The sequence below is a fragment of the Rhopalosiphum maidis genome, chromosome 4 (assembly GCF_003676215.2).
Source record: "Rhopalosiphum maidis isolate BTI-1 chromosome 4, ASM367621v3, whole genome shotgun sequence".
NCBI lineage: Eukaryota > Metazoa > Arthropoda > Insecta > Hemiptera > Aphididae > Rhopalosiphum > Rhopalosiphum maidis.
The window spans coordinates 16,377,881-16,402,684 of NC_040880.1; the positions used below are offsets into that span (position 1 = coordinate 16,377,881).

General features: G+C 35.9%; 1 protein-coding gene across 1 annotated transcript; it reads left to right on the forward strand.

The window, feature by feature from the left end:
* The first annotated feature begins 575 nt into the window (after positions 1 to 575).
* LOC113560702 (runt-related transcription factor 3-like) lies at positions 576 to 22,211 on the forward strand. The gene is made up of 5 exons (XM_026966737.2): positions 576 to 1,140; positions 6,345 to 6,458; positions 6,517 to 6,642; positions 18,411 to 18,590; positions 20,173 to 22,211. Exons 1-5 carry the CDS (start codon positions 795 to 797, stop codon positions 21,147 to 21,149), a joined length of 1,743 nt encoding a protein of 580 aa, XP_026822538.1. The 5' UTR covers positions 576 to 794; the 3' UTR covers positions 21,150 to 22,211.
* The last annotated feature ends 2,593 nt before the right edge of the window (positions 22,212 to 24,804 follow it).

Here is a 24,804-nt window from a genome sequence, read left to right on the forward strand (position 1 = left end):
CACACCGTCATCAACAGGCTACGGCCGCCGCCGCTAAGCATGCGTCGGCGGGACGCCACACGCCGCCGCGGCGACGGCGTAACCACCCTGCGCCGCCACCCCGCGGCCGCCCCGACTGCCGTTTTCTTTTTCTTCCGACATTCTTTGCGCCCCCGTTTTCTTTTCTCCCGCCTGTTCTTCTTCTCTCGTCGTTCTTCTCGCCCCGCCGCGCACTCTTTCTTACGTGCGCGCATATATCGCGTAGTATTATATGTACACGCCACCGCCACCGCCGCCGCCGCCGCCGCCGCTGTCGCGCGCGTATCGTTTTCCTTCTTCCGTTTCTTATTGCCTCGCCACCGCCACCGCCGTCACCGCCGCCGCCGACCCGGGCCAGCGCGGTCTTCCGCAGAGCAGCACAGACACGCACGCACGCAACAAACTCCGCCCACGGCGGGGCGCGAACACCTTCCGCCGCCGGCCCCGTCCTCCTTCGCGGCCAACGGCGGTAAACCAAAGCTCCGCGGCGGCCGCAACCTCCGACCGACGAACCGGCCGCGAAAAAAAAACGCTTTTTTAACAGTCAGTCGCGCCGGTCCGCCCGTCCCCGACGACACGCACACCGCAGCGACCGCCACACCGCCGCCGTCGTCGTCGTAGTCGTCGTCGTCGTCGTCTTTGTCGTCGTTGCGCTCCCGCGAATAGTTTTCGTTTTTTTGTTTTTTTTATCTTTCTCTCACCAGTGTCGACGCGTCACGCGATCGTCGCCGTATCGTTGCCATCAGCCGTCTCGCGAGTCGACACGACCGCACGACATGCACCTGTCGGAACCCATGAGGAACCGCGACGGTTTCCTCAAGGCCGACGTGCTGGCCGAACGGACGCTGGACAGCCTGCTGGCCGAACACCCCGGCGAGCTGGTCCGCACCGGTTGCCCGCACGTCGTGTGCACCGTGCTGCCCACGCACTGGCGGTCCAACAAGACGCTTCCGGTGGCGTTCAAGGTGGTGGCGCTGGGCGAGGTGCCGGACGGCACGCCGGTCACCATACGCGCGGGCAACGACGAGAACTTTTGCGCGGAGTTGCGCAACTGCACCGCCCTCATGAAGAATCAGGTGGCCAAGTTCAACGATTTGCGGTTCGTCGGCCGGTCCGGGCGAGGTGAGCGATGCGATGTTTATGTTAATATTACATACTTATTTGATTGCTGTGTTATCGCGACTAGGGCTTGAAAGACGATTTCGTACACCCATGGGCAGTGAATCTCGGTTTTTGGAGAAAAAAAAAGTGTGTATACGAATTTTACTATGCGATTGACAGCATAACGAGTAATACGCCACTCCGGGGCACTTATGTTTGTGAGCAAATACTATAATATACTGCACAACACGTACACCGGAAAGTATAGTTTCGTCAGTGTTACTAGTCCGATTCGTGTGTTAAACCGGTTATAGCGATATCACCATTAGGTTCATTCGTCTATAAAATATTAACTTGACGGCTTAAAGATATTACTGTAATTGTCACAATTATTAAGTCTTGTGAGAAATCGAGGTAAGTCGTCTCGTTCTTAAATCTTAGCACGTCGCGACGTTAGTCGCATAACAATGCATAGTGTATTAGGTCAATATCACTATAATAACCTCGGCCCACGGTAGGTTGTTGTAGTTTGAGGTTTTAAACGTTGTTCGCGCTATGACAAGCTGGTTATCCGATTACGACGGTAGTCGCGGTGTGACGACGACTCACGACGAGATTTTTGACGAAAAAATTCGTAAGACGCGTTTCAATAACTGTCCGACATGAGCCGGCGTCTCGTATAGGCAATTCGGTAACGAGTGCTCGCACCCGACACCCGTTCAATCGAGTCGGTTTATTGCAGTCCGTTTGGGGCCGACAGTGCGTATTAACTATATCAAATGACATCTCGTCGAGAGAATTGAACGCGACACGAAACACCGTAGTAACGCATTTATATATACACGTCTATATACGTCATATACATATAGTAGAACGGGCGTCGCAAATCAAACGGTAATAAATATACGCGATGCCGACTTAAACGTTTCGGCGTTTTAATATAACGTCGCGGGACGGAGAGGGTATGGCACTATACGCGTGTCGGGGGAGAGAAAAAGATACGCATATAAAAAGACCGACGGGGTTCGGCGTTTCGTCATGCTTCATTCCCTGAGGATTTTTTTTTTTTTACCCCTGCGAGCAATGATGACAAATTGGCCTACGCGACGCCGTGTAAATCGTAACAACGGTGCCTCGCCGCTGCCACCCTCCATCCAGTTTTCGGGGCATTTGACGTTATCCCTTTTTTCCTTTAACCCCGTCGGCAGCTCATATATACACGATTTAAAACGAACCGGAGGGCGGCGAGAACATGGTTTTTTTTTTTTTTAAATCTGGCGTCCGCCGAAATTTATCGCATCCCCGAAAACTGGGGCTTACCGTGGCGGCGATAATATCGTTATTATGTTATACTATTATTAAATAAGAATACAAGCGATGCGCGTGTATATCGCGATATTACAATAATATTGTCGGTGAACGATTAATAACCCTTTAATAACATACAGTTCGACGAAACGACCGTCGTCTTAAATCGACAACGGTGTACATCATAAACAATATTAACGCACGTCGGCGAACCCGCGGCATTAATCGCCTTTCGTTAAAAACTTCTTAACCCTTGTTGCCGTTTTAATCATTTCGGCGTGGAGTAGAAGTTGTAGACGGCTGCAATAATGAGGCCGATGGCGGTGGCGGTGGCTGCTTCCGCGGCGGCATACCGCGTTAACCCCAATAATTGATCCTTGTCGGTTAATTTCCCGAGAAAAGTTAAAGTCGGTTTATAGTTGTTTACACGCAATTATCACACGTTTTCCGCCAAAAACCGTGAAGTTGCACACATTCTATTATGTTTAATGGTTATCTTCCGGACGTGTTGTCGTTTGTCTTTATAATACGTATTTGTACGTAACAGTAATAACACGTTTGTCTTCCCCCTACGACAATAATAACACTTCAGCCCGAAACGTTTCTAACAATTAATGGCTATTACCGTGCGGCGCCATACATAATATTTTGCTTTTTAATAATGTACACTGTTTTTATTTATCATTATTATACGATATTGTTATTATTATTATTAATTTATTTGGTAAAAAAAAAATTATATATAGTTAAATATAATATTTATAAACAGTTATAGGTACAATAAGATATAATTTTATTAAACAAAATAATTACACAATACATGAACTCATAACTCATGGAATGTCATTCACAACAAACTACAGCAACACATTTTAAATAAACTAGTGAAAATATAAATAAACAAATAAATGTATAAAAAAAAACTTACACAATGAGTTGGTTTGCTCATTAACAACGCTAACAATCACTCTTTGGGTGAGATAGTTTCAACCGTAATAAGTGATATGAACGGGTAGGGACATTAAAAAGAACAAGGGGACGTGTGAAACAAGAAGGGAGTTTAAAATTTAATTAGTATAGAGCAGAGAAGGAGCATCAATATACGTTCATTCATCAACCCCCGTAAAAAGCACAAGTTCGCCTTTTATAAATTGTAAGGGAACGAGGCTGAAGATACGCATATAATTGGTTAGTGGTCGTTCAGATACTGATCAATATTTGTTAACGAAAGGAAGTTGTATTCAAAATCGTCTTTGGATATGGTAGAGTTAAACAGAATATTATTTAATTATAATTTATAATATTATAATATATTAGAAAAAAATATATATTTTTAGAGATTTAAATAACAACGTTGTAGATTTTTTAAAGTTTGATCGAGATGTTCAATGTTCAATGTGAATGGTAGTATCCCAGTATTTGATAGTATATAGACACCTGAAACATATAATTTATTATATATTATTGTTATTTTTTTAACAACTATTTTTATTGATACACTTATTGTCAGACCTTATTTCTTATAAAGTTATAAAAACCTGCAAAAATACAGACTTCATTGTTTCTCCGTTTTAATCATAATAAAATTGTACTGCATAATGTATTAATAAATTGTGTACACGCGCAAATGTGTAATACAATTAAAAGGCTCTAGTAGCTGCGGTTGCAGTTTGGTATTTATCTATTTTATCTGTGAGGAATTAAAGGGATCGCCTATATATTTATTAGTGATTTTTCTAAAAGATTAATTTTTTGTATGTTCTTATTGTTTTACAATGCTAAATGATATTCGGGTGTTCTAAAAGTTTGTACGCTTTCATTTAGTAATAATGTAAACGAAAAAATAATTATTATAAAATCACTTTTTGTTATAGTCCATATTTTATAACTCGTAAATATATTTTATTGGTATTGTAAATTGTATGAGATGATGTCTTACTATGAAACAAGCCAACTTAATTATTGTCCTTCGCTATTTTATTTTTTACCCCATTACTCTAGGATCTTGACTTATTCTATACAATAGTAATACTGGTAATAGCAAGTAGGACTATTCTTAGGGGAGGATAATCTAATCTTTAGAGAATGGTCTCCGAGTAAATATTTTTTTTTAAATGCTCATTGTTTTAATTTCCTTATAACTCCATTCTCTTATTTCTTGTAATTAATAATATATTTATATATTGTATAATTAATTTTTATTTTATATGATGATATATTGTTGTATAATAACCATTAAAGCATTAATATCTTAGCCGTATTAAAATCGGAAAAAATATAATCTTAACCATAAATTATTAAGATAGTGTAATAGAAGAATTATCCGAGTTACAAACTAAGTGATTTCATTTTATTTATTTATTTTAATTTAAGTTCATTTTATTATAAACATTTTTTTTCTATTATTATTATTAATTAATTCGTTTTAAAATAAAATATTTCTTAATTTAAATGAAAATATATAATATTTTTCACGATGATGAATTGTGCACAAAAAATGTTACAAATTACATAAAAAATACTGATTAATTTAAACACAGATACATCAGTTATAACTATTATAATACATTTTATAAAATATATTACTTTAAAATATAAAGTATGAAACGAATACAAAATAGTTATGAAGAGGAACAATACATTTCTTTATTAAATGTCTATTATGTGGTTGTTGAAGCGTATGTATTTTGTATAATCACACGCATCTGTCAACAACTGTGTTCTAGTTATTTATCATGTGTTTTTCGATGGAATAACTAAATGTTGTTAAATTTAATTTTTAATTTTTCTTATGTATATACATGTTCTTCTTCTTCCAAACTCATCTTACAAAACATTATAGAATAACATTTACGGATATCATAGTATTATAATGAATCTATTTATTGTTGCATGTTACTGATATCTCAGTTTGCTCGTCTTATGAATATACATTTTAAATTACCTATTTGAGAAACAATTTTAAGTGAAGCTCGGTGTTTTAATACTTTTAAAGTTAGACATTTATCAGATTTCAAGTAATTGTATAAGAAATAAGATCTTTCATAAACTGTAAAGACGAATTTTCCGTAAGTTTTATACTTTTATATTCCCCAAAACCAAATTTCTTTATAATTTCATGATAATGAAATTAATTTTATCGAGTTCTTGTTTTAAAATATACTTGTATACTGCGTACTACAATGTGAATTCGAGTGTGCAAAAATCGATTAAAATTGTATATAACATGCGTCTCAAGATATAAATCAATTGTCAGAGCATGATGCACTCCAGATCATTTAGAGCCCACTAGCTGGTATGACAAAACAAAATACACTAATAAACCAAGTTGCCTACATGTCGACGTTTTTACTATAAATATTTTCATATATTATTTTTGTCGATACATTATTTTTCTTATAATACCACGTCCTATAAACACGTTGAAAGAATTGGTATTAGATAAATAATAAATTCAACTATTTTCGGCGTTTAATAGCTTAGTTTAGTAGAAAGTCTTTTAAACATAATATTATTTTCAGTAATAATTGAGTATTAATTATTCTGCAAATTAGTAAAACTATATTAAAATGCCATAAAAGTTTTATATCGTTATATATAATATAATATACCGATTCAGGTATTCATGGAATTTAATTGTACTAACACATTAGCAAAATATTACTTACCTAAAGGTACATATTTTATTTAGAAGGAACCAAGGAAATTAATTTTAATGAAAAATTGTTGGACAAATAAACTAAAAACTGTAGTGTTCAAATTCATTTATAAAATTCATAAAATTGTCATCCTATATATTATATATTTATATGTATATTTCTTTCTTATAAAAACATTATTTTTATAAAATACTAAAAATGTATATAACATAAAGAAGTATATTAATTTTTTTACTATGAATGTTTTGTTATTTTTAGGAAAAAGTTTTACGCTGACTATAATGTTGAATTCGTGTCCACCGCAAGTAGCAACTTATTCCAAAGCCATCAAAGTTACAGTGGACGGACCCAGAGAGCCGAGGTCAAAAACCAGTGAGTAAATTGATGCACACTTATGCTTGATAAATTATCAAATTAAATTGGGTATTAGGCCTATTATTTAACTCGTTTGCAGGAAACCAAGGGTTCCATCCTTTCCACTTCGGACCTAGACCTTTTCCGTTCGGTACACCACTCGATCCCAATAGAATAGCAGAATTACCGTTAAAATTGTCAGGTAAATATTTTTATATTTTAAATTACAATAAAACACTGTTGAAAGATTATTATTTTGCTCAAATCCTTTTATTTATTTATTTTGAATTATTTATATAATTATTTAAACAGATACATTAAACAGTATACCTAATGCAATTTTATCTTTTAGTAATAATTAATTGTATCGAATACAATTGATAATTATGATGATAATTAATATGAGTTCATCATTAAGACTCGGTAATTAGTATTGATAATCTATTAAGTATAGGATATTATATAATATTATATGTAAGTATTAGCCTACAGAAAAAACAACAATTATTTATTAAGCGCATTATAAGATATATGAAATTATAGTCATAATGTCATATATTATGGTTTCAGTTTTTCTAAAAAGCATACATTTTACTTAATAAATAATTAAATTAAATTAAGAATGTAATGGTAATTCACGACAAAATGTCCTTGTAAGGATCAAATTTAAGTAAGACAAATATATAGCGTAAAATAAAGATACACCTTCTAACATATGTAGTTAAGTAAATATTTTCTTAAAAAATATTCATAAAATAATTACATGGTAAGTAATTAATATGTGTAAACGCTATATTATTATTTCGTAAAGTTTTAATATTCTTATTTATGGCACTATACAATATAATTTAATACTAAGTGATTTATTAAGTAGTCTTGAACTAAAATAGTGATATCGTAATTAATAAATAATAATTTTCATTCACCCTTTATTCAAAATTGAGTATCAAGTCAAATTGTACAAAGTTTATTTAAAATCTTTTAATTATATAATTTAATTTAGATTTAATATAAGTATAGTATAGTAATATTGAAAATTAAAAATAGGTGTATAAATTCGTTAATGGTTTAATTGTTTTTAAAAGTTAATTTTTTTCTTTTTTGAACTACGACTGCAATATTAGTAAAGTCTACCTATTACGAGTAGCAATAAAGAAAAATGTATAGGTACAGATTTGTTTCTAAAAACTTTAAAGTTTAATATAAATAGTAAAGTTGATTTCAGCGTTTCTTACATTTTTGTTTTTTTACATATTAAAATAGTTATTTGAATATAATATCGATTTATATACACAAAAACACTATTCAAATAGTTATAAGTAATATAATATATTATGTATTCATTTGTATTCATTGTAAATAATACAATAGTTATATTGTTTTTTTAGCAGTTGATTTTATAATTATTTCAGAAGCATTTAAATAAACCACTCTTAGAGAAAAGCGTGTAAATGTGTTTTCGTAATTCTTCGAAATCTTTCACAATAGCATAAAATAAACCAATTAAAATAGTAATGACTTAATTCAAAATAAAAAATTAGAAAAAAATATTAAAAATTGCTTTAGTAATCGAGTTTAAAAATTAAAACAAAATAGTTATAGTATAACAATAATCATCGAAAATTGTATTTAAATATATAAATTTTCAAATATAAAATGTCTCTATTAAAATGAAAAAAAACAATGTTCTCGCTTCTCATTATTTATCGGTGCCACTAACGTTCAAACTGTACTTATTTTCCAATACCAATAATTAGGTATTATTTACTTACAACAACAAAAATTATGTTATATACGTAATAGGTTTTTATATTGCAATAATATAATATAACGAGTGTTACAATATAATAGTATCACGTAAAATCTTAACCTTTTTAATACCTACGTATATAATAATAACGATCGCAATAAATATAGAAAGTTATGTAAAGCTATAATATTAATTTATAATTGTTATTATAATATATAATGTATTAAATTTAAATATTATATGCTTGTAAAATATAATCGGTCAACGATTGGTTTGTGGCCAATTGTAACATTTTGTCGACGCTACAATTACAGGAGTCAGTGTTCAGACATCGTTAATATTGTATTTATAATAGTGCGCGTGTGATGCGTGTGGGGCGCAAGGTCCTAGCGTAATGTATTCCCCGAAGGTCGGGCGTCACATTTTTCGACGACAAACGAACAGTGAAAAAACAAAAAAACACGGTCATTCAATCGAAAATTTAAACGAGTCATTTTTCAAAGGTTATCGTTGTTGGTCAGTACAGGGAAGATTGCTATGGAGAAAAGAGTAGGCGAAATCTAACGGGAAAATAGACGACGGTAACCACATGTGGCGGCGATAGCAGGGCTCCGCCAGATACCGCTGAGAGTAACATATATTATAATATCACATAATATTATATTATTATCGTGTACGTAAATCGTTGTGGGTTGCACCGACGTCGACGCCCGTCCTCCACCCCCTCCCAAAAAAAAAAAATATGTATTGTAATAAATTATTACTAATAATTGTGCGCTGAATCGCGATTTTGGCGAATTTATTTTTTTCACACGTCTTACAATTCAATATTATTATCACGTAACTGTGTTTCTCTGGTACAGTTCCAAAATTCCTCACGCATCAATTTCAGCGATTATTAATAGTCACGCCTCATCGTCCGGATCACAGACGTTCGTCGTGGGTATAAATATAACGTCTATTGTGGCGGTCCTCCATCGCGATGATGTTTTTTTGCACTTTAGTTTAGACATACGGTATATTAGTTGATGATGGATCAATCGAAAAAGACAAAATTACGATATACTGTATAATATAACATACTGGCAGGTCCGAGTCGAGCAGTGTGATCGTAGTCGACTTCCGACAAGTCGCGCGTGGAGAAAACAATAAAAAAAAAAACAAAAACAGAACAAATGAGGAAAAGGAAAAAAATTGTAAAACAAAAAGAAAATAATCCTATTGCGTTCTACGTCTCGTGGGTCTTATTATTATTATTATTATTATTAACTGCGCACACGTGTGCCGCACCGTTACAATATAATAATAATAATGCAGCTTCGAACTTTGCAAACGCGTTTATACATTTATGTCCAACATGGGTACGCCATACGTGTATTATATTGTTAGGTATACCTTCAACAATGGAAAGAAAATACGAAATCGTCTAAATACGATTTCGACTTAAGCGCGTACACGATAACAGACGGTATTAGGTTATATAATATGTGTATATATATATAAACTATACTTATAGATGTTCCACTATGTATATGCAGTCACTGTCGATATTTATTATTTTGGAAAATAGTATTATTTATATTGTTTTTAATCTGCAGACAAAAGAAAAAATTGATTTTTCGTTTTCACGTTTGATCAATGTTATTATAACAATAAATTAAAAAACATTATTAGATATATTAAACATTCAGTATATAATTTTACTAATTTTCGTCGGGTACTTTTCGTATTAGTTAAACGGGATATAAATTGTAGACAGTATATATAGGTGGTGATGTATTATAATAATAAAGAAGTATATTCTATTATGTTATATTACATATATAATAACGTACGTACCTATTACAGTCTGGAGGAGTTGGAGGACGTGTGTGTACTGCAGTGTACGACGACAAACAACGTAGGTTTAAGACATTCCGTATACGGCGGTATATTATGACATATATATAATAACGTTTGTATATATATACATACACACACTCTTTTGCAGTGCAGTAAGTGTACACAAGTTCGCAAGCTTTTTTACTTTTTATTATTTATTTTTTAACATATTGTAAAGATGATGACGGGGGAGAAAAAGGAGAATATTGTTCGCTCGCTCGCCCCTTATATACTCGAGTCTCGCTGCAGTTAACGTAACCCCTCGTACCATATACATAATATATGTATATAAGTATATAGGCACATAAGTGTAAATATTGTCACGCGCGCGCCGGGCGAGTTTTAACCGTCGTCGGTCGGTGTATATGTTCGTACTATGTCTATAATAATATGTATACGCGATACTGTGTGTATGCTGCGTATATATACTCACAGGCGGTGTGTGGGGTAAGACGTCGGCACGACCCTCGACCGTTTAGTCGAGCTACAAATCTAATTTCCACCTCATATTGAAGACGATATACGTGTACACAAATATAGGTGTGTACACCGTGTGTGTAACGTGTAAGTCGATACTTCAAACGGGGGTTTTATTGCACGCGTGTAAAACCGTTTCGGAATCACACTAACGCGTACGCGCTGTCGAGTATAATAATAACGACGACGGTTCTGTTAGCGCCGCGGGTGGGAGAAGAAAATCCGTTTGCAGGAGAAAAACGAATTACGAAAATAGTATACTGTAATTTGAATAATAAATTAAAGTGCGATATAAAGGTATGCGTTTTCAAATTGCACGTATTTAATGTCTTTTAACGACATAAAACTAGATTTTGTTTTACTTCACTTGACATGTACGCGCGAAAAACAATGCATAATTTCGACTCGATTATTTTGTGGGGGCAAACGCGATGAAATATAATAATATATTATAATAGTTTATACAGCGCTATATGACGCCAAATACTTTTATTATTATGACGGTATTATAAGTACCTTCTGCTACAGACTGTACGACTAAAAATAACATTACATGCGCCATCCGAATGAACGCGCTTTTTCACTATAGTACAGATTTCATGTATGTATAAAATCGGTCATCTTTAAGTTCGCAAGTGCGATACTGGGCGATATTATCCTCTAAATACTATCTAAATAATATCTAATATATCGTATAACTAATACTGTTCTGAGAAAAACAAATAATCTGTGCTTCGTCCGCAACCGCTTTGCGTATAATAAAAAAAAAATATAAACACATCATGATCGTATAATATTATATAATATACTCACTATCAAGTCTTACACAAATTTGAAATATTTTATACTATATTAAAGTCACCGAAACCATTATTATTGTAATACTGACGACCCGGCTTATGCGTCAATGCGTATACCTGCAGCGTCGTATATACCGCACGAAAAATATGCTCGTCCGTGTCTCCGCGGACCCAGAACTCGTTTGAACTTGTCCGTCGTTTGTTGTGCTCGTTTAATTAAAAGTCACAGTCGGCCACAACTACTGTATACAGGCATATGTATATATATATATTACGATCGGTGGTGTGTTGCAGCGAACCCGCACTGGCTGTGGCTGGGGCTGTGTAGGGTGCGGCAAATGAATGCGTTTGAGATGAGAGGAAACGGACGGACGGACAGAGCAACTATATATGTATAGAATGTCCGGTAAGAGAAAGGGTTGGTTTTAAAGAGCCGAAACGTCGGTCTCATTAGTCGCTGTCCGGCGAGCACGTGGTGATGCAGTGCTCGTATTACACACGACCGGCCCGTCGATCATCCCCCGCTCTTCCATCGCACAAAAGCTTGTGCGTGTGTAATCTCTTTGTTGCCCTTAAGGGACTGTTTTAATCTTAGGTCCTTCGCTCTACCGCCTCACTAGCACATTATATGGCACCCGAACTGCACGCATAATATATAATGTATTATGTACAGTAAATTGCACGCACCCGTACATCATCTGCAGACTTAAAACGAGTATCCCGTCTTCTAGGTCGAAAACCGTTGACGATATCACGATATAGTTATATTGTCTTTGCACAAAATAATATATAAGTACGTTTCCTGATGTCAGTCTCCCGACGGCTGTTGTATTATAAGCGTATATATATATATATATATATATATATGAGCTGAGTAACAACGTGTCACATATATTATTATAATCATTATTACCTACCTATATAATATGGTGCGTGACACGTGTAAATATATACATATATATGATATCGTTCTCTATAGATCACCGCAGTAGATTTATATCTGATTTTATACATTATACAATATATATATACTTATTCTTTCGAAGAGTCGTTCATAACGTTGCAATAAACACACACATATAGATATAGATAATATCGATATAATAAAATGTGAATAACGGTATAATAATACTGTATATTATAATAAGCAGACGAATTATTGGTTTTAAATACGTAGTCGATGTAGTATTTTATTTGACGAGATAAATTTATTGCTGTAACACGCAAACACTACGTTATTTAATTCGTGCGTTTTATAGGCTACGGAGATTTGGGTGAATTTTAGGGGGAGGGCTTCATATTTTTTTTAACAATAATACTCCTTATTTAAATATAAGCAAACTAATTCGAATGATCTCACACCCCCATTGATGTTTAAAACATTTTTCCCCTTCATAAATAATAGTAAGTACATAAATATTAGGTAGGTGTAATTTTCGATTTGCCGTGTATTAAACAATACAATTTAAAAAAAAATATATAAATAGCAGTTTTAACAATCATAAAAACGTAGTATGATCAAAATATTAAAAGCATATAATATGTATTTCTATTGAACATAATAAATTTAAAAAGATATCCAGAATTACACGGAAAGATAAAATTTGATTTCATCAAAGCCAAAAATTATTAAACGCAAAATGTAGAACCCGAGGTATTAATGTAATAATAATAATTTTAAAATAATTACTTATGCGGTGTCTCTTAGACGAAATTTCATTGTTGATTCATTTCTTTTCATCTCCAGTTGTATCATAATGATTTGTAGTTGTACCTACATATAAATGTAAAAAGCCAAAGAATAATTTTATCTAATATAATTTACTAATTTTAATAATGCATGGGTAATATGTTGTTTAATTATAAATGTATAACTATATGAGGCTATGATGAATATGATTATGTATTTTTATAATAGTGAATTCGGTGCTTTGATTAATGTTAAATTAGATTTAAATTTGAATGTTTGACACTTGTAATACCTGAATAAAATTTATAAAAATATAGAATTTAAATATATGTTCGATAGGTATACTATATATATATATATATATTCTTTACAGAAAATTATAATATTATAAAATCTTTTTCCATATTATCAACATTTTAACTATACTTTTTATCATTAATATGACGATAAATAACACTGCAGTATACCCATATCAGCAATATTGTAGTGTTTGAAGAAAATATATGAAAATCATGATTTAAAGTAATAAATAAGATTCTAAAAATGTTCATTTGTACCAAAATAGTAAACATAATCGATATTGCGTTGCAGTTTTTTATCTATATAAAATAGTCTATAGAATTTATAATTTTATTTTCAAGTTCAATTTTAGTATAAAAATGGAAAAGTCCTCGTAAGTAAAAAGCTAACTAATTTTAATTATTGACAAATTTAACAACATTTTCAAGAGACTCATGAATTTCTTTTTTCTCAAATACTGTACACTTGTTCCAGATTCGGAAGTTTTCACTATTCCTAATTTTAACTTTTACCACAAAGTGTATGTAGTGAAAAAAAAATTATTATATATATTTATAAAAGTTGTATACATATATATTCTACACAAAAAGTATATATACCTAACTACATCTAACAATGTATAAAACACTCGTATTTATAACATAGTGTCTACCTTTACAAAATACCTATCGTTTTCCTTGTTGTTGAACATATTTTAGCTTTATTTGTTTTTTTTTTCATGGTTGCAAAAGCGAGAAAATTTCTAAGAAATTTTTATTAATGAACTATTGAGAGAATACAAAATCAAAGAGTTATTATTTGAGTATATATTTATGGTATTTTAATATTTATATTTTCCAGGAAAAACTAACAAAAGTATTCCATTTGATATAAAATATGATTCAAATTAGTTATTGCAAAAACGTCGTCGAAACGAAAAATTGAAATTCTCAACAACGTTAAGATACGTGTAGACGGCGTAAAAAAACGATTTTCAAACTACTCGTACCTATTCGTCGCGAAACGACGTCGAAAAAAACATGATACTGTACGGCGTGTTATCCGCGTAACGATGAAACGGTCCGTATTATCATTGTATATATATATATTAGGTATGCGGTCGTATTGAATGAGACGATTATACCGTTGTACAACGATAGTGTAAACAAAACGTCGCAACAATACGGTCAGTTGTTGCCGATACACATTGGTATCGACGCGATGGTGCGCAATGTATGACATTAAACGTTACAACAATACACGTCGCCCCGTCTTATTATATTAATAACGATTATAATATCAAATATCGTGCGAGACGAGTCACGACGGTGGAACAACCGTTTTCGTGACACCAATAAATCGTCTTTAAAACGGTCGGCCGCGCCGCGCAGATGTGCGTTAACGCGTTTAAAACGACATTTTTTTAAATATCGGCTCGGCTTATTATTACATTATTCGCGGAGAAGTCGTCGTCGAGGCGCGTTGTGTATATACGCGCGCCGTACAACATGCATACACCTCTCTTTTATACGTACACACGTACGCACGGCGAGGTGTGGGGGGGGGGCGTGCGTGTGGATGGCGCGGGGTGGATAGGATGCGTCGGAGATCGGCCGGAGACGCGCGGCGGTGGCGGCGGCGGCGGCGGCGGGAACGCGACTGCCGCTCCGGAGACGGGCGCGCGGTACGCCGCCGCGGCAGAGGGACGTTTAGACGGGAATGTAGGTTAACGCGCGCCCGCAGTCCGCAGCGCCCATGCTCGGTTTGGCGGTGTCGGTGTCGGTGTCGTCGTCGGTCAGACGGTGCGGTGTGCTTTGTGGAGAGCCAATGGGGTGTGCCGCAAGCCAGTGGAACCAACCCACCGCGGGTGACGTCACCGCCACCGCCGACACCGCAGCCGCCGTACACCCGCGGCCCGCTCGCACCGTACCCGCAACGGAAGCGCGGCGGTAGCTTTCTCGTCGGTTTTCTTTTCGCCTCTCTTTCGCGCCGCCCGTGACGTATACATATATATATATATATATATATATGTACATACACACACAGACGAGAGCGCCGCGCGCCGCCTCTCACTCGCTCTGCGTTCCGCTTTTCTCATCGCTCTTTCTCGCTTTCTCCCGCGATAACCCCTATATCGCGCGATGCGGGCGCAATCGTCCGCTCCTCCGTTCGCACTCATTCGCCGGTCCCACGCCGACTCGCACGTATATCGTTGCGGCTCGCGCGTATGCATCTCGACTTCGTATACACGCCGCCGCCACACTGTATTACAATGTTATACGCGCCGCCACTCGCCTTACGCATCCGAAGGGCCGACGTGACCCCGCGCGCCACTGTAATATTCTCGCACAGTCCACCATAATAATATAATATATCATATTATTACCGTCACTAATATTTATCGCGACGGCACTCTGACGTAATACAATTATTATATATACGCGCACGTCGTTCTGCATAAATACACATTAAGATCAGACGATGTAACGATGTTTCATTGCTATTATTTCGAAAACCGTCGTCATAGGAATGATTTCGGTGAATTTTCCAAAAGAAAATCTAAATTTTTATGCGTACCGTAGTCGAAATAACATCCGATTCGATCGCGATTCGTATGTTTTAAGTAAGTAAGTAAGCGTGTACCTCGACGGCTTAACAGTTAGTGTAATATATTACTACAGTCGTGGTGCGGAGGAAGATTACGCGGGAGGCGGCGATGACGTGTGGTCGGCGGCAGCAGAGGCTTGGTTATAGCGTTTTAAAATTAAAAGCTGTTTGAGTGGATGTAATTAGTGCGAACGGGTGCGAGGCGGCGTAACATATATATATATATATATATATACTTATTATATAACATATTATATAGTAACGCTGAACGGCTGATGGTGGGGGTGACTGTATATATATATAAATACTGCGCGCTGACGGCTTAACACAAAAGGTGCACCGCTGTCAACATAATAAAGGGTTTTGCAACCCTCTCCCTCCCCTTAACCCTATCGGCAGAGTGTACGTATATATATATATATATATATATTAATACAAACGGTACGCAGCAATAGTCCGGACGGGGCCCTTTTATGTGTTGACGCTTGTAAAAGTTAAACTGCCACCGCCCGCCGTCGCTACCGCTCGCGTAAATATCACCTTCTTGCAGCACGCGCTGTTCCTCCGGTCGTTTCTTGGCGCGGATCTACCCTCCGCGCGACCTTTTAATAATAAGTGCCTGCCAACCCTTTTCGTAACTGATAACGTCGTCGTAGTCAGCGGCGGCGAAATTAAATTAACCCTTTGGAAACACCTCAAAGGTCACGCGGCGGAAATTCGCGCGAGCGGAGCGCCACCGGAGAAACACACAAAAGGTTTTATAATTATCATCATTATTGTCATAAAAATTGAAACAATATAAAATATTAACGAACTGCGTGTCAGTGTACATAAAATATTCACTATTATATCTATACAATATTTTATATTACTACGATTTTACATACGACTATACGAGTGAATACCGCCATAATACTTTGTATGTTATTTTATTAACGCCTATAAAAGTGTGTTACCGTCATTGGTATTTAAGGGGTGGTAAGGCTTAGGGAGAAAATTGTCTCGAGTTCCAAATTATGAGACTCCTTATAAAAAGAATGCCGGTGCCTGAGATCCAAAATACCTAATAACAATGATGAATTTTTATTTTATTATACGTTTCATTAATTATTTTAAAATTTATCAGGCGTGTATACCTATTATTAAAATGTATATGAAATGCCAAATGAGTATCAAAAGTAACATTTTGGTTATGTTATACTATATAGCTGTGAGGCTAAGACAATAAATACAAAGTGGTCGAATACGAGTTACGGTGTGATTTTTTTTTTTGCGTTGTGACTCGCTTAATGTTTATCATTTTAAAATGTGTTTATAATGTCTATAGTTATAATATTATCGTTACCTGTTTAATAATGACAGTCATAAATTAAAAAAATCGAGTTTATAGAAAAAAGTATCAAACAAGTTTTTGTTAGTGGCATAAAAATTAATTTTAAAAAAATATAACAAAAATGTAATATAAAAACTGAAAAATAACATTTTTAACCTACCCCTTGCAGTACCTACACTACGTTTGTGTTAAAATAAAATGGAAAATTAATTTTTATAATAATATGTGTAATATTTATTTTTATATTTTGTATTTTTATTAGTATGTACTACAAAAAATATTGGGTCACAATATTATTAAGAAGATATATTTACCGTAGGAGGTATAGTCTCCCAAAGTATTATAGGTTAAGTATTATAAACACATTTTTGTTAAGATTAGCTTTAACTGTTTTTAGGCGTTAATATTCGACAAATTATTCAAGTAGGTTATATTATATATTGTAGTAGACTACGTTGCACCTTAAATTTCGTAGTTTAATTAATATATAATAATAATAAAGCTAACCATACGAGTACTTTGTACCCAGCCTAATACCTATATTATATTATTACATCGAAGACGGTATCACAAATTTATCTTGAATCTGATCCAGTTTCCGTTTTATAAAGTAATAAATAATGCTAATTTTTGGTGCACTTCGATTTGGGTGAACACTGGTCAACTTTAAATTATTATTATTTATTATTATTACAACGTTAGTGGCGATGTTCTAATTTTATGAAACTTATATTTATTATAATATATCATATTTTCCCATAGACGTGACAACGTGAGATATTTGGAAAAGTAGATCCGTGAAATTCAGTTAGTACGTGGTCGCTTATTATTATTGTTGCATGGATTTAAAAAAACAAAATCAATATCGTACCACAAGTTCACAATTTATTTTATGTCGTAAATTATAAATATAACATAATATTAAAGATAAAATAATATTATTGTCCAAATATATTATTATTAAATTCTTTAAACCGCGTTTAGGTTATATTACATCATTAAATATATTATTTGTTACACAAATCATTACAATTTATTATTTATCAATAATAATATAAATAAATATAGTTGTTACACTCAACAAGTGTGACAGTGTATAGTTATTTACGCGATTCAAGTAGTATGAATAATAATAAGAGGTTTTCATTCACAGGTCTTGCCCACTCATGGGGCACATCGTTTTCCAGAGCTTTGCCATCAACCGCATACCCCCCGTATCTGGCTAATAATTGCGGTCCACCGACATTTCAACACTCGAACTTCACCAACATTTTTCCATACAATGGTACAAACAATGAAGCGATTCAACAGCAGACGATTAACACGGGTACAGGTAATGAAAACACATTGTTATTTTATACGCTCAAATCAATAACATACGTTTAAAAATATGTATATTTACTTCCTAAATTACAACTGTGCTATAATTATTATCAATTAATGGTCGAACTTTATCATGTTATAACAATTATATAATACCCACAACAAATCTATCTAAAGTAACGTAATCGCAATATATAAGAATTCACTAGGAACACTTTTGTCAATCGTCCAACACTTGTGGTGGTGCCCAGTACCAGCACCGCCTGTTAGGAAAATTTCATATATTATATCATCAATAATTAGCACGCAATTGGCATGAATTTGCATGACCGATTTCGCAATTTGAATGACATCAGTGTCTCCGGAATCGAAAAAATTAACGGATGGTGCTGGAGCAACGTTTCGCCAGCACCACCCAACCACAAAAATTGAATTTTTTATATTTTTGTATCGCCATCATTTAGCACGCAATTAGCATGAATTGCTAATTCGCACGATCGTCATTTCCGTGCAAAATCACCCCAAAGAATTTGCGCGTTTCGCCAGCACCATCTCAAATTGAAATCTTAAATCTTCTAAATTTTAAAATATTAAACATAAACAATATACAAGAATGTACTCAATAATAAATTTCCTATGTAATATATTATAGAGTATTATGAATTGTCTGCAAATAATCAGCAATGGTACAATTTACTTTGAGTAGCTACGTTTAAATAATATCGACTGAAGATTTTTCCCTCTGACTATAGGTAGTGCATTACATTTTGTAAAATATTATATTATATTATATTGTGGGGAGTGTCTATGTATATTGTATAGTGTCTATAGACGAAAATCATTCTCTTTGACGTCTGGTTCGTTTTGAAATACTATTAGATATAACGTTATTAGACATTTTCTATCTAATTTTTATTTCTTACGAGATGATACTAAGTGCCATCCCGGAATCGCGTTAAGGCTATTTCCGGAATAGAGATCGACTCCTCTGAGCTGGCGAATTGTAAAAATCGAAATGCGGACCGGAATGCGAGATTTTCACCAGTGAAACGGAAGTCATGCTGCACAATACGTATATTATAGTATATGACAGTTTTAGTATCGCGCAATATTGATTTATTTAATGCAGTTTGGGAACAAGCACACAATATATAGGACATTGGTAATAAGTAACAATTACTTAATCCTATTTATAGGATGTATTATTTGTCCGTACAAATTGGAATCATAGAGATTATATTATTAGGTAATATAATTAGTTTTTAACTAAACTGCAAATAGATTTTCACTAATGAATTACATTAAAACAAACCTGTAAATCTATAGATTTATACGGACGAAAACGAAAACTAATGTGACAATAAACTGTTGATTACTATATGTAATAATATAATATTTTCTGAAATCGTTAAGTTAAATTTTATGAATTTCAAATCGGAACCAGATAGTCTTTCTATAGGGTCTATTATAATTTTCTATAAGAATACGAATTTTTTCCCTTACTCGTCAAAGGTTCAAAATGATCAAACACGTCGATCAACAAATCTCATTGTAAAATAATATATGATAGGAAATTTACTATGTTTTCGCAGATGGTAACAGCAGCAGCGCCAGAACCACGACGGAACCGTTGGGCCCGATCAGCGTCAACGTAAGCGTGGATAGCGCGACGACCAGAAGCCACAGGACCGGGATCAGGGGCCACAGAGGTCTGTTGACCACTGTATCCGGAAGCGGCGCGCACAAGCGGCATCATCACCACCATCACCACCATCACCACAAGCGACACCGGTCTGAGAAGAGTGCATTAGCGGCGGTGACGGCAGACCGTTTGTCGCCGACGGCCGTTGCAGCGTCCGCGGCCGCATCTGCGGTCAACAGCAACGACAACAACAACAACAACGGCGGCGACGTAGACGAACACGACAAGAATAAGCGACGTGCGGCCGACGACGACCACCGCGTTCGGCGCGTGGCCAGGACGCCTCCGTCGCCACCGCCGCCACTGCCGCCACCGCCACAGCTGCGACCTCCTCCGCCTGCACAGCCAGTCGCTCAGCTGCCGCCGCACATCGTGGCCGCGGCCGCAGCCGCCGCCGTGTCGCCGCGATCGCATCATCCGGCCGCGCCCGCGCCGCCCGTCACCCAACCCGTACCGCTCGTGGCGCCGTCGCTGTTCAGCCTGTTCCTGAACGCGCCGCTGTTGCAACCGCACACGCAGTGGCTGTACTCTCAGCTGTACCCCAACCCGTACCTGAGCCACATACGCAACACGATGATATTCGACAACGAGTCGACGGCCGCGGCGGTGGCCGCGGCCGCGGCACAGAAGGCCGTCGGCGGCGGTGACGTCGGTGGCGCGGGCGGCGGTGACGTCGGTGGCGCGGGCGGCGACGACGGCGACGGGTCGGCCGCCGAGAACGAATCGCCCAAAAAGTCGCCCGCCGACGAGGGTGACGGTGCTGCGGGCGGTGACGACGCAGACGACCACGACGGTGGAGACGCTTCGCCATCGGCAATCTCGCCCAAGACCACAGCCAAACAGACGGACGTCTGGCGGCCGTATTGATACCGCGTGCGCCGTGGCGTTAGCGATATCGATGACGACGACGACGACGATGATGATGATGATGATGATGATGTTATATAATAAAACGCCACGCGGTGACTCCGAAGCACATATAATACGTACGAGGGACATCCCCTCTCAAATTTTAATTGGTACAATTGCACCGCACGAGCCCGACGTACACGTACTCTCGAAAATATTATACGTAATACTTACTCATATTTATCATTAATGACATGGTATTGTCCGCATACTGTTACTAATCATACATCACCCATCTACCCACGCTTCTTTACGGGAGTTCCGCGGCGGTCGCCCTCCTAGGGATATAGTTTTGGCGCTACTGGCGCAAAGTTCTACGTACAGGTCGCGAACACGGGTGTACAACATTTTTCGATTCGCGACGAGTCGCGGTTTTTTTTAAATTTTCTTGGTTCCACGACAGCCAGGACACGTCGCAACAGTGTTTTATATTACTTCCGTTATTTTTTTCGTTAGCTGCTTATTGTGATATTAAACTCGCGCAAGTCGAACGTTGGACCTGCTTAAAATAAAAAAAAAAAAAAAAAAATTGTCGTCACGATTTAACATAACTACCATAGCAGTATCGCGTATCGCCTCATTCCCGTCACCACCGTCGCCACAGTCACCACCGCTGCTATTATACGCGTTGTATAAGTACCTATTCCTACCGTAGCCACGACGCGTCAATTACTATAGCTACTTCCACTCGATATACCGATAATAACAAAAATATTATGTTGCCCCAATATCCATTATTATGACTCAAAATGTGTTATGAAATAAAACCTATTGTACAAAAATAATATGTTATAATAATATTGTATGTTTGTATACAATAAATAACCCACTCCTGTACCTGCACGTCCATTATTAACCGGTAGGAAGGTATATATTATATATGTTGTAAATGTTCATGTCCCACTTATTACTACTGTTTTATTATTTTTTGTAATTTTACAAGTGATTCTATAAGTGTACAATATTATTATTATTATTATTATTCGAATAAAGAAAACAATTATTTGGATGTTAAAAATATTTAATAGATTTTTGCTCGTCTTTTTATTTATTTAATTCCATTGCTTACAATACTCAACAAATCGAGTACGCGTCGTACGCATATTATTATTAAAGTCGTAAAAATTATTCTCAAGACACAATAAATAATATCGTCAAAGACAAAGATGCCGGTACAACATTTTAGCCAAAAAGGACGTTTGACCAGTTGGGTAAATAACAGGAAAAATCGCAACTCGTTTGGTTTATTATATGTGTATACATATTATAAATTATAATATACACTATATTGTATTTATTTTACACAGGTAAGTAATATACTAATAATAAGAACTTTATTTTATTTTTAAACGCAATAAAACATAGACGTCGAATTATTTTAATACAATTAATATACTAGAAACAAATTCTCGCTTTATATCTTGATATCGATGATATTAGCTAGGATACCCCATCAAAGTATAAACTAATGTGTGATAGTGGTGTACTGTAGTGTTCTGTTATTAAAGTTTAAATAAAACACAATAGCATACGCATTAGCATTTTAATAATTTATCAAAATAAGAGAAAAATAGAGAATTATTCTACATTATTTATTAAAATATTATAAAAATTAAATATCAGTACCCATACTGATAATATTTTATTTATGAAGACAATTAGACTAGCACTATTTTAAATTATAGACACGATGAAATAGATTTATATCAATATTGCATAACTTTGATTACTTATTTTTAGTATTATTATATTGTTTTGTATAATAAATCATGGATTGTTGACCATTGTCGTTGTCGGTTATTATGCCGGCGACACGATATTATACGTATATTTTGACGAAAGTGTCGCCTCACGCTAGTGTATTCGACGCGAGTACTAAACTATATCATTTGATTCACAGTAGTACAGCCAATCCGAACGTTGTCAGCACTTAGAATTCTGATGGTTCGTTAAATAAATTACGTTTGGATGGATTAATGTGTCCGTCACGAGGGCATGAGTAGATTCCGCCAATAACTCCTCAGCCCATTATGTAAATATACATAAATTATGTTTTAGGTTAACAAATATTTGTCTATATCATTATTTAAGTGTGTAAACTTAATCTAACTATATAATATACATACTAGATTATTGAATACTGGTTACGATCTACTCGATACGTATATTAACTGTGATAAAAACTATAAAGTATGAATCAGGATTATAACGCGTAATTTTCGAAATAGAAATAACATTATATCAAACTGCCAAATCAATTAGATAAAATTATGGTATCCACTAACTACGGTTCGCAACATTACGAGTATACCTAATACGATTTGTGTGCTTGGCCGACTTACGTACTCCGTTATGGGGAAATAATATTATTCGGTCTAAACACTCTAAACTATCACCGAAATTGATCCAAATAAGTTCCGTTTTACTTTTATTATTATGCGTACTGTTCGTGAACAATACAATTTAATATTAGTTATTTTGAAAGACTTTTTATAGTGAATAAATCGTATGCACAATATGTGGCTTATATAGAACTCCGCAAACATTTGGTCGTTGTATTCGACATTACAGTACGTTTTGTAAACGTCGTTTAGACTGCCAAGTCGACGCGTTGGAACGGCGTATGAAAAATGTTACGCTTATTTTGTAGACTGTAGACGCTTTAAGTCCGATATATTGTGCATGTACTCGATAATCAATATCGTATAGAGTATAGAAAATTCTTCTTCCAAGTAGTGAGTAGTTGCGAACTTAGTGTTTGTGTGTAAATTTTGTCCGACGAACTCGTCCGCCACCACACGCGTCAACCGAATAGTATTACCATTACGAGTGTGGGATGGGTTCTCGTTTTTATGGTTTAGATCGTTCCCAGATGACGTTTGGGATTGTTTTTTTTTATTATTATTATTGTTATATTTGTACCGTCACTTAATCGCCATATTGCGTTCGTGCGTGTGTGTGTGTGTGTGTGTGTGTGTGTGTGTGTGTGTGTGTGTGTGTGTGTGTGTGTGTGTGTGTGTGTGTGGAGAAACTGGCGGCGATCGAATCAAAAAAGACGTCGAAGGGAGACAAAATATATATATATTATAAACATAAAAAAAAAATCGTTTGTAAAAAAAAAGCTCGACAAACAACAGGATCGGTGGCAGTAACAGAAGCAGTAGTAGCTGTAAATATATATATATATATATAATACAGTAATATAACGAAAAATCAGCAGTCGTGTCACATTGCCTACGCCGAGGGGATGGATAGTATGAGAACGGCCGAGTAGCCGGCGGCGGCTGCAGAGTGGGTTGTTGATTTAATAAAGAGTGAAAAGACACACGGTGCATCGGGTTCGGCGATCCGTATACTTATATATATATTATACGCGTGTGTGTGCGCGCGCGCGTGTGCGTGAGGGGGCGGTAAAAAAGAAGAGAGGAGTGAACGGCGAAAATTCGACTATTGAAAAGAAACGAGTAGAGGTAATGTGATTTCACGGTGTGCTGTCATGTTCACACCAAATATTAGGAATTGCCAGGGAAACCCACCGGGGTGGCAGCAGTGTCAAGGGGTAGCAGTGCACTCCTCGTCGCAGCAAGGGCTTGACTGCGAGCTGCAGGCATAC